Below are 12105 nucleotides of genomic sequence, written 5' to 3' on the forward strand. Positions count from 1 at the left end.
AACGTGCGCCTTTCTTTCTCCACGAAAATTGGGCCGTAAATTGCCTGTGCGATGCAATCGGATACGAAACCAAAACTGCATTCATGGAATTCGTACGCTTTAATGCATGAGGCCAACTTATTGCGGCGAAGCTGACTTTAAAAAAACAGTGCAGTGAAGCTAACATTAAAAAACCGGCCGCCAATATGCATTTTTCTTGCTAAAAAATCTGGTGTGTTACACTCTGGCAAATACTGCCAAATGAATTGATGGTGCGTTGACATTTTTATGCATCTTGTTTAATTAGACCCGCCTACTGCCCGCCCAATGCATCTCTAGATTACCAATATCTCTGTTTTGTTTGGCTCCTCCAATATGCTTGAATCCAATCCGAAAGAGCATTCAGTATGTCCTAATTAAAATTTTGAGCAGTCATGCCTTGAAAATGTAATTATGCTTTGTTTGTTACATATCAATAAGAAATCTTGCATTTCTTATTGCCTTTTCGCTCAGCTTTGTTTTATAGCAGTTTAAGAGCTAAAACCATGTATTTTCAGCATTGGAAGACAGTTACACTTTATAAATTCTATTGTTTTTTTTTATGTTGCAACACAATCGAAGTAATTGATATTGATAGCAGCTTGTCCTTGGCACTTTGCAGGGTCCATCAGCAGAAATTGAACTGAAAAAGGGTGAGACCATCACACTGACTACGGACCCTGCTTTCTATGAGAAGTGTGATGAGAACACACTCTATGTGGACTACGTAAACATCACTAAGGTACTGAGCGTAGGAAGCAAGATCTTCATTGATGATGGCCTCATCTCTCTCACTGTCAAAGAGATTGGTAAGTGGACTTTGGTCATTGCTTGTCATTGTCGTTTTAATGAGCTGTTGACATACATACTGTATACCTGCCAAGTTTTCTACGATTTTACTGTAAAATGCTTGGTTTAGAGCATGTTTACGATTGTCATGTTGGTGCCAGTAATATTCCAATTCTTTATTTGCATATAGTTCAAAACAGAACTGATTTCAAAAGAATATAAGTGCAGTCACTGTACAATTTTTCACGACTTTTCCGACCAATAAGATTTTACGGGCCCATCTGCAGCAGTGATATCCAACCTATAGAGCCAACGTACAAACAGTACTAAAACTATGTGACTAAAACTATGTGAATAGTGTTTGTGGTGCAGATTATTCTTGCTGTGACTATATAGAGCCAAGTGTCTGTTCATGCAGGACAAGGTCAACAAAACTTTTATGAACAGTGAACGTGTCGTGTAATCAAAGAATTTTGTATATATTTCATCAAACTTCTATATATTTTCGGTTTTGACTGTAGTATTTTTTTATATTCCAGGTTAGCCAGCCTGCATACTGCTGATGCAGTGCATGTCTGTTAGATTTGTGTGCATCCGCTGCATTTGTTCATGATAGTGCCTTGCATGCATTCTTGTATTTCTGTGGCATTGCACGTGCATATGGTCAAATTGAGTGTACAGATGCAGCAACTGATGAGCATCGCTGTCTGCTCTAGGCGTGCCATGTGCAAGCACGCAAGATTCTGTGATGTGTTTGCTGGGTTTCATGTTCCGACCATTATCTTCACTGAACGCTCAATCTACTTCTTGACCTTGTCTATGTGTAAGTTACTAGAAATTCCTTTCCACACTGGAGGGAAGCAGGCCATTTTTCAAATGTGGACATTTATGCAAGCACCTACGTTACTTGGCAAATTTAGAAATGAGTTACAGATTTGGATGTGCCATAGCCATTGTGCAGCAGCTAGAAGTGTCACTTAACTGCTTATGCACAGGCAGTAAAAAAAAAAGTTTGTGCTTCTTTCAGATAATGACAAGTTGGTCTGCAACATCGAGAACGGAGGCTTGCTCGGAAGCAAGAAAGGTGTGAACTTGCCAGGAGCCATGGTTGATCTTCCTGCAGTGTCCGAGAAGGACATGGCTGACCTGCAGTTCGGTGTGGAACAAGGGGTGAGGCTCTGTTTGTGCACAGCATTGAAAGACTGGCACAGATTGAGGTGTCGGGAAGTGTTTCAAGCCCTCTGCCATTTTAAGAGAACGCTAAAGGCAAAGATTGAATAAGTTCAGGAACCTCTAATAAAGGCATGTGAAGAGGCGACTTAATTGTGGCTATAGGAAGTTGCACAACACCATATTTACTCGCATAATGAACGCACACCCCACTTTTTCAATCAAAAAAACATTCTTTTCCTTGCATAATGATAGCACCCCAAACTTGCTGTCGTGAAGTAGGAGACTGGTGGTACAGTTCGGCATCTGATACGGTGTCCGGTGCGCCAGAGCGACAGCCAGATCCAAGGCATTTTGCCGTGCTGTAGCTAGGATCAGACATCTGGCGTGTGACAAAAGTAGGAGACACAAGGTAGGATTCTGTGTCCGATACAGCGCCCAATGCACAGGAACCGCAGCCAGATCTGAGGTGTCTTGCTGTGCCGTAGTGCTGGATCAAAAGTAGGAGACACACGGTATGTTTCGGCATCCGATGCGGTGTATGACGCGCCGGATCCGAGACGTTCTGCTAGGCTGGTTGCACCGGATCAGACGCCTGCGCAAGCATCCGATCCTGCACTACAGCACGGCAAGACACCTCAAATGTGGCTACCGTTCTGGTGCGTTGGAAGCCGTATCGAACGCCAAATCGTACCATTTGTCTCCTACTTTTTAGGGGTGACCAAATTGCTCAAAATTTTACCCCGCATAATGAGCGCACCCCTCCAAATTTGTGCAAATTGTTTGGGAAGAAAAGTGCTTTCATTGTGCAAGTAAATACGGTACTTCTGCGATTTTAATTTCCATGAACTACGTGAGTTGTGTAGGTATCCTACACTGTGTTGGGAAAACTCGGAGGGGAGTGCAGAGTGATATTGGTTTTTGAGAACAGCTTGTTGAAATGACCACTTAAAGTACTGTACAAAGCATGCAAAGGCTCCAGTGTCAGTTCAAGGAGTGAAGCTAGGCCAGCTTGTTTAGAGGCAAGCTGATTGAAATGATTGGGAGTATGAGGAAGGTAGTGCATGTTCCCCAACCTGACAACTATTGCTTCAAGAGTCTAAAGAATGCAAAACAAACGAATGGGCTGCTTGCTGTAAGCAGTCGAAACACACTCCCTGTGCAATACACGTATGCTTGTTTTCATTTACGATGTCATGGCTTTCCTGCATAGTCACCAAATTTGCATACCATTTTTTTATTTTGCATGGTGTACTTAAAGAAGCTGGAAACCAGGACTAAGATACATATTTTGTATTCCAGATTTTTTCTTTTTTCAGTTAAATCAAATTATTTTCATTCGCACTTCTTGGGGTGTGTATTTCAATTTCCACATAAGATTTCTCAAAAACTTGCTTCTCACTTATTTCAGCTTTACTTTCAAAACGCTGATTAAGCTACAATTTTGATGTCGCAGCAGGTGATGCGACTAGTACGTCTTGAAATAAAGTGTTAAATTGTAAAAGCACTGGAAATGAGCACAATTCGAATGTTAATGTAGGAGTTAAGCAAAAAAGCATTGTGCATGATATCAGAGGGGCAATATGCAATCCAGAGAAATGAGGACGCAAATAAAAGGCAATAAAATGCATGTTTGTGTGCAGTTCAAATGCAGTTCAAAGGCTTTCTTCACCCGTGCCGCTCGCGATCAAAACCACATGTACGTTTATGCAGACAGAGATGGCAGTTGAAAGCTTAACGAATATGCACGTAATTGTCAATGACAAGAGTGACCGTGCAGTACCAATCAGATGAAGAGAAGTTGAAAGATATGTGAACAGAACGACTCTTACACTAATATCTATGGCAGTCTGTTTTGTGTCATTAGGGCTCCTATAGACAGTTCTCTACCCAAGGGGTTCTCAAGCATGTTCGTTCCGGGGAACCCTGATAAGCTCCATGAAGTGCCAAGGAACTCCCCCCCCCCCCCCCCCCCCCCCGAATTAACCGAATTAAAATGTCCTAATTAAACTAATGTCGAATTATCCAGAGTATCAAGAAAACAATAAATGAATGCTTACCACGTCAACACGCTTTTATTTACTGAATGCATCAGCAAATCTTGTTTCTATTTTGCACAAAAGCTCGCTAGCGAGGAAGCTGAAATTCTTGTCATCTCATGACTGATTAAGGGGAAGGGGGCTAGCAGCGGCGAAGGCCTCACAACATCCTTCGCAGCGCGACCGCGGCGCGCGTCTTCATCTGCAGACGCGCTTTTCACTACCGCACGCACATCCGGTTATTTTTTTGCTAGAGAGGTGGTCGCCAACAAATCGTCCGTCCATCGCGATGTAGCCGGTGTTCTTAATCTTTGACATTTTTGCACTGAGTCAAAGCGCAACTACTGCTTGCCGCAACCGCTGCTGACGAAACCGCGGCAGTTATCGACACGATCATGGCCGCCTGCCTTCTGAACCTTGCGGTTCAGAAGGCAGGTGGCCGACGCACGCACCAAGTCAAAACGAAACTACCATTTGCTGCAACAAGTATGGACGAATCCGCAGTCGCTATCGACGCGATCATGGATGGTGACTACGCAGTTATGAAGGCACGCAGCCGACGTGCGCGCCGAGTCAAAACAAAACTACTGTTTCCCGCAACTGCTGCGGACGAAACTGTGGTGGCTATAGACGCGATCACAGATGGCGACTATGCACTTATGGAAGCACGCCGCTAGCCGCCAACGTGGTGTTACGCGCGGCGATTCACGCAACAATAAGGGCTTTGAGGGCACAAATAAGTGCAAAGCATTCCGACGTTGCTGTCAGTCACGTATCGCGTATGAATGCCGCCGAGGACCATGGCGTTGCGGACTGCGCCGTTTCGTTTTTGGACGCTAGCGCCGTTTTTGCTTTCGCGGCGCATATTCCCACGCAGTAATTTCCGCGCAGTAATTTTCTTTATTCCTCCCACGTATACGTCAGTGCGCACGCTATCGGCGCCTACCCTATTTACAAACGGGAGAAATGCGCATGTTGGTAAGTTACAGCCTCCGAGATTAAAGTGCGAAAGCTTAGGCGTGCTGCCCGTTTTCGAAGGTTGGGTGGGTACAAGCTGCTTGCGGATTTATTGCGCAGTTAACACACTGCCGTTACGTGCTGTGATGTGCTTCTTGACACTCGGGCATGGGTAATGGGAGTTCTGTGGATCGAGCACACATCTTGTTCGCCATTTTAGCCACTTAATTGGCGAGCGCGGGACCACGGAAAATTTATCAGTGGCTCGCGGAACCCCGAGCAGGGTTCCGCGGAAACCACTTTGAAAACCCATGGTCTAGCCCATTATGGCATGCAGGAAACTGGTTATTACCTGGATAGCCACAGGCATTTTAATGTGCGCACGTATGGAAGCCATGACATAGTCCAAGACATCAATGATGAAGTAAAGAAGCGTTTAGAGCTTATGCCTAGATCAAGCTGTATCTATTTCCATTTTGAATCTTCCAAGTGAGCACCATTTGTGCAATGTGGCATAGTGGAACACCTTCAGAACTATTGTTGAAAGCACACAGTGCTTCCCTTGTATATAACTGCTAAGTGGTGAAAGGTGCTTTGATGGGAAGCTTGTTAAGTTTTGTACAGCGCTTTCTTGCTCATGACTGTTTGGTTGTTCAAAACGGTATTGGATAACCGCTTTAATCTTCATCTATGTAATGTTTAAGCATGGTTAACTGCTTATGCATGATAGGTATCCATGACTACAGCCTGTTAGATCTGGTAGTGCATTGATACACCTGATAAGCTGTTGGTCTAAGCATGCAACTTCCCTGAAGTTGAGCGCATTGTGTGCTTTGAAAGTCTGAAACATAACTTGAATGTCTTATCAGTTATAAAAGTCCAGCTAAAGCAGTGTGTGGCTTTCACGTCTCTATCGTGCTGTAATAACATTGCATGAACAGCATCTTGCTCAGCTTTCAGTACTTTTTCTTTGTATGCGGAGCATTAAACAAAAAATTTAATTTTCAGGTGGACATGGTTTTTGCTTCGTTCATCAGAAATGCTCAGGGTGTGAAGGAAATCAGAAAAGTCCTTGGTGAAAGAGGAAAGGACATCAAGATCATATGCAAGATTGAGAATGACGAAGGTGTTCGCAAGTGAGTCAGTTATTCAACTTTAGGAATGCAACAGTGCATGCGACTGCACTCATCTCATCAAACCTCGTTCTGGACATGTTGTCATGCAGGATTGATGAAATCCTTGATGTAACTGATGGCATTATGGTGGCCCGGGGTGACCTTGGAATAGAAATTCCGGCTGAGAAGGTGTTTCTGGCTCAGAAAATGATGATTGCCAAGTGCCAAATGATTGGCAAGCCAGTCATTTGTGCCACTCAGGTATGTGCCTCCTTGCAGCTTTGTTTTTTTCTTGACTGCGTGGTGTAATCTGTGTTGTGAAAGTAAAGCATCCCATACAGCATATTTGGTTAAGTAAATGCGTGCAGCCCTTTTTTGTGAAGGGCTGGAACTTGGTGTCCATAATTAACCATTCATAGTCCGTGGGCTGGTCTGTATCCCTGGATCTCTGGATACAGCCACAGCAGATGTTGAGCGTCGGCTGGAGATGTGAGGGCAGAACACTTTGGGCACTTCACAGGGTCTTCAGTTGCTGTGCTGCAGGCCCATGTTAGACGGAGTAAGGGCCATGCCAGCTTGAAGTCTGAGGGAGGCTTCCCCCCACCCGAGTTAAAGTATGGGGAAGGGAGCAGACACACAGGGCGATTTTAGAGCTAATGTGTCCCGTCTGAGAAGGAAACTCTTCACTTCCTGTGTCTGCTGCCAAGAAGCAAGTCTTCTTGGCAAACTGTGGCTTTATTACCTGGTTTTCCTTAACGTGTTTTGTTGTTGCAGAATTCAATTTTTTGCAGGTTATTGCAACGTTTATCTCGAAATACAGGTGGTAATAGCTCTGTGAAATGCCATGAGCTGCAGTGGCCTTCATTGCAGGAAGTATGTCTTGTCACTGACATCCCCAAAGAAGCCCTGGGCCATCATCTAGAATTGCAATCTCATCGTTTAGACCAGTACTTCCAAAGTTAGTACATTGACACGATTTATTGGTAGAGCCCCAACAGGGTACACAACACATTCACTTTTGTGTTGCAAAATATGTGCAGTTGGGATATTTTGAATTATGTGAAATAGGTCTTCCTGTAAAGGTTGTTTTCATTGGGAACCCTATAGGCAGCTGTCTATTCTACGCTTGCACTGCGGCTTGAAGGAAATCTTCGTTCTAGTTACTGAAGGAACGATGTAGCTTGGCTAGCTTGACACGCCCATGATTGAACTTTACTGTAAAGGGTGTTTTTTTAATACACTGATCAATCGGTAAACCTGAACAATCGGGTATATTACAGTTGAACCTGGATATATCGAACCCACATATAACGAATTATTGTGTATAATGAACAGCAGTAAAATCCCCTTGAAAACTTTTTATACTCTTATTTTATTTATCAAATTACCTATACATAGACCTTTTTTGTGATCACCTCCGAGTTGGACTGTTCCTGTAGCTGAGATAGCATTCCAATGAATTTTGCTAGCAAGTAATGAAGTGTTGGATTGGTTTTTACCCAAGTATCTAGCTTGTTTGCTTCTGCGTCCGCTTTTCCCTTTGTTCGTGTTTTTACTTGCACCACTCCTTCAGCTTCTTGACACCATATATATGTTTAGTATTATGTGAATGCTTAAGCTACAGATATGCAAATGCATTTATGGGCCACATATACATACAGAACTCTTTACTGGTGCTAATATGGTTAAAGGAGAAAGCCACTGGGTATGTTTTTAGTCAGAAGCTTACAGGTCACCCGTGATGCCCCACAAGTATTCATTCAAGTAAAAACTGAAACTAAAACTTCCATACATATTTTTTGTTCCTTTGTCATGATCCCCATAAATTAGGGCATATAAGTTTTTCTGAAGTGGAAAATATGGTGTGTTATCATACAAGGCCCTGCATCTTCATTGCTCAGTACCGCTATCAAGTTTGCTGCTAGCTTGCACAGTGACACGTGTTGTTTGGGGCCTCTCCTGCAGATGTTGGAGAGCATGACACACAAGCCACGCCCGACACGTGCCGAAGCATCCGATGTGGCCAATGCAGTTCTTGATGGCGCCGACTGCGTGATGCTGTCGGGAGAGACTGCCAAAGGCGATTACCCACTGGAAACGGTGTCAATGATGGACAGGATCTGCGTTGAGGCAGAGTCCGCATTCTACCAGAAGGATGTCTTCATCCATCTGTCGCACATCGCACCCTGCCCCACGGATGGCACCCACACCATTGCCATCGCTGCTGTCAGTGCATCTATCAAGTGCCTCGCTTCTGCAATCATTGTGATCACTACCACTGGCAGGTGAGTGACAGCCCCTTCCTTCAGAGTCTCGCTTCAGACTTTTTCTTGCAGCGGTTGCAAGGTCAGGAAGGAGGAGAATATGCTGAGCTAATTGGGCGCATGTTGAAAATATGCAATGTGGCTAGCAGACGAAGGTGGAGAAAAATGCACATTGACACGAGTGCTGATGTGTCAAGACCCTGCTGCAAACTCTTCATATCTCTGCTATAGAGAGAAACTAAAGAGGAACAATTGATTTAGGTTAAAATGTCAAAACTCTATTTTTGTTAATTTTGCAGTAATAAGTTTAATGTTATAAAAAACAAAATTCAAATGTCTGTATTTAAGAGTTGCTAGGAACATTCCATTGCACTGGGACATCCCCATGGGCAGGCACTGACTGGTTGTGGACATTTAAACAGTTGGGCCATTGGCGTGATCTAATAAACGAGTTTAATAGCTCTATTCCTGCAATGTCATGGAGCTAAGTGAAGGGTGATGGGTATTGTAAGGTTTTACAACCATATTGCATCCACAGTTCATGTACCATTGTCACCTCGTTATGACCATGTGCTGGCACTGCCAGATCTGGCCCTAGCACCAACAAAATCCATTTATCAATCAAGCGACATTGTAGGTGCCAAGTGGGCTACTTTTAGGCAAGTGAAGTTCTCTCAAGTATTCTTGATATTATCCAGTGACTAAAAAGGTTATCTTAGCATGCTTGGGAAACGTAGAAAAACCCTTAAAGAGGAGTATTAAATTGAGCTAGATTGCATTTATAGAACATCAATTGCAAGTCGGAGCTGAACCCAGACAGCAACAGTGTGATACTTTATTGAAATACCCAAACCAACTCTTCATCACATCATCTACAGTTGAACGCACTTAAAACAATATTCAAGTGCCGCAAAAATCCAATTGTTATGACCGGGTTAAACAAAAAAAAAGCAGAGGAGACATTGAAACATTCTAGTAAAACAGAAGTACCTTGGAACCCACATATAGCATTATGGTTTTGCCAATACTCGTATGTGACAATGAGCAGCTGCTGCATTGTGAACCTTTGCTTGTGTTACGGAAAAATAAATGGCTTACTACAATGTTCCCCTGCCGCATTATTGGCATATCAATTAAATCTGACTAGTGGGTGTCTGCGCCGAAAATGAAAGGAATGCAAAATCCAAGAAAGGAAAAAAAAAACTAAGCGAGCTGCATGCCATGCCCTCCTTTGTGCTGTGCGCCCCTCGTGGCATACCTTTGTCATCCCTTTCCAGTCTCCGGGAAATTTTATGCAGAATATTTTATGAAGGGAGATGGGAGAGAGGTACGCGAAGCCAGTGATGCAATGCGACGATGTGCCGTGTGGGCTGCACGGCACTAAGGCGGATGTAACAAAGCGACTCGCCTTCCCCTCCTAGCCACCCTTTCCTTTCAGCGGGCACAAGCACTAGCCAGATTTAATTGTTATAACCGATAACGCAGCATGGGGAAGCATTGTAGTAAGCAGTTTATTGTACCATAGAACACGTGCAAACGTTGATGGTGCGTCGGCTGATCGTTGTTATCTCTAATATATTGTTAAAACTGGTATCGTTAAGTGGGTTCAAGTGTACTTTGACAGTGAATATGCAGGGTTAGGTAACTATTTTATGAATACAGAATGATTACATTGCATTCAAAAGTGAGCAGAACAATTTAACCTGCAAATGTTGGGATTCCTGTATAATAATGTCCCCCTAATTTGCATTAATATTGTGAAAACCACTACCAGCATAGTTAGCTTTGTTGTTTAGGTATGACATTTACATAGTTGACTATTCATTTTCACTGGTCATAACCAGTCTGCTTCCACCAAATGCAGAGCTCTAAAGGAATACCCTACCAACTAAAGCTTATTAGTGCTTCTGAATCAGTGTCCCTTTAATTGAAGTAGGTGCAGAAAGGGGAAAGCAAAAACCATTGGACGCCATCCTTGTTTGTTTGATATTTTTGTCTTGCAATCACCTCGTCGTATGACTACCAGTGCTGGTCATGCTGGTTCTTCACGGTGCATGGCTGGTGGATTCTGGACAGTGCTTGCCACGAATGTATGTGTGATGCGCAGGACTGCCCATTTGATGGCAAAGTACCGACCTCGGTGCCCCATCTTGGCAATCTCTAGAGTGGAGCAGACCATTCGGCAGTCTCATCTCTACAGGGGTATTCTGCCATTGCTTTACCAGGGTGAGTGTGATTGTAGTATATGTGTATGCATAAGGATGTGCCGACTGGTGCCTTGGGTGGTGCTTTGGAGTATCACGCACGAAAAAAATTTTGCTCGTTGCAACCATGTCAGACCGTTTATTCGGCTGCATTGATGTGTGAGCCATCATACTACTGTGCAAAGAATGGCAAAAGCTTGCACAAGGTCTGAGCATTATCTACTGCAATGCGGCTGTGTTTGATGGCAAATATTATTGCTCAGGATGTTGGTGCCACCAATAATACAAACAAACAAAACAAAGTCTTTATTTTTTTTTGTAGCTTTACAGAAACGGTGACAGGAGCAAAAGGCATCAAGGCCTGACAGAGGCTCCTGCCTCTGTCACCACAAACACTGTATAATTCTGTTATCTTTCTTGACATATTGCCAGTAAGCCCAAAGTTGGTACAAATGTTTCAATGTAATGAGAGTGAAACCAAATTTGAAGGGGAAATAAATTTGCTTTGTTGCACTTGATGGCATTAGTGCTTAAATAGTTCCAGCACTTGCTGTTCAGTGCGATGGCAACTACTCATAATTCTAGAACAATTCATTTGGCATTTGTTCAGCACTTGCATGCATTGCAGTGAAGTGTAATGTTGTGTACAGCCTTGTCTGCCCCTGTCCAGGTTAACTTGAGCTGTGTACATTCTGTACTGTAAGCAGACTTTCAGCTTAGTAGCTGCTTGAACGCCTCTCAGTCGAATCTGGACACATTGCGTAACTGGCTTAATGGCTGAAGCGCAGAAGTGACTGTCAGGCTCACTAGCTCACCATGCTTTAACAGAGGTCAAGATAAACTTCCTGCTTACATGCAGTGCAGAATGTTTGACTGCATAATCAGTTCCAACCGCACTGTCTCGTCAACATATGATTTGGTGCTAGGCCAATCAAAAGCCACATGCTATTCAGTAGTCTAAGCAAGTGGCACAGACAATGTAGCCACCTTATTTAAGATGTAATCCCGTAATCTTTTAAAAAGCTGGTCATTAACCTGTCAAGAAATTTTGCAGGGGCAAACCTCTTCGCACTATACATGACTATTCTAATTTTGCCCTTATTTGTCGAACCTTATTTAAGATGGTGGTAATTTGAGATCGCTAGGAGAGGCCTGCGTCCTGCAGTGGACACAAATATAGGCTGATGGTGATGATAAAGCACGTCTGAAACATGAACAAGACATATACAGTAAAACCTTGTTAATTTGGAATTCGTGGGACCGTTAAAAATGTCCGAATTAACGAAATGTTGAGTTATAGAGGGTATTAAGAAAGCAATAAGCAAATGCTTACTGCATCAACACACTTTTATTTACTGAATGAATCGGCAAATCCCATTTCTACTTTGCACAGAAGCAGTTTGGAAGCTGCAACTCTTGTCATCTCATGACTAATTAGCATTCGCAGCAAAAGCATTGAAGTGTGGCGAAGGCTTTCCTTCCTTCGAAGTGTGGACGCGGCGCACGTCTTCATGTGAGACATGCTTTTCACTACCGCATGCACATCCTG

The 12105-nt window shown here is 43.4% G+C and overlaps 1 protein-coding gene across 3 annotated transcripts in view; it reads left to right on the forward strand.

Moving 5' to 3' along the window:
- Nucleotides 1–12105, forward strand: part of LOC119455830 (pyruvate kinase PKM) — a 51696-nt gene that overhangs the window by 36667 nt on the left and 2924 nt on the right. For all 3 annotated transcript variants that reach the window (XM_037717310.2, XM_037717309.2, XM_037717311.2), the window contains exons 5-10: nt 641–827; nt 1835–1977; nt 5982–6109; nt 6199–6349; nt 8054–8373; nt 10460–10578. In XM_037717310.2, the coding sequence (XP_037573238.1) occupies nt 641–827; nt 1835–1977; nt 5982–6109; nt 6199–6349; nt 8054–8373; nt 10460–10578 (1048 nt within the window). The remainder of the gene's footprint in view (nt 1–640; nt 828–1834; nt 1978–5981; nt 6110–6198; nt 6350–8053; nt 8374–10459; nt 10579–12105) is intronic.

Source organism: Dermacentor silvarum, chromosome 6, assembly GCF_013339745.2.
Source record: "Dermacentor silvarum isolate Dsil-2018 chromosome 6, BIME_Dsil_1.4, whole genome shotgun sequence".
In the NCBI taxonomy this organism is placed as follows: Eukaryota; Metazoa; Arthropoda; class Arachnida; order Ixodida; family Ixodidae; genus Dermacentor; species Dermacentor silvarum.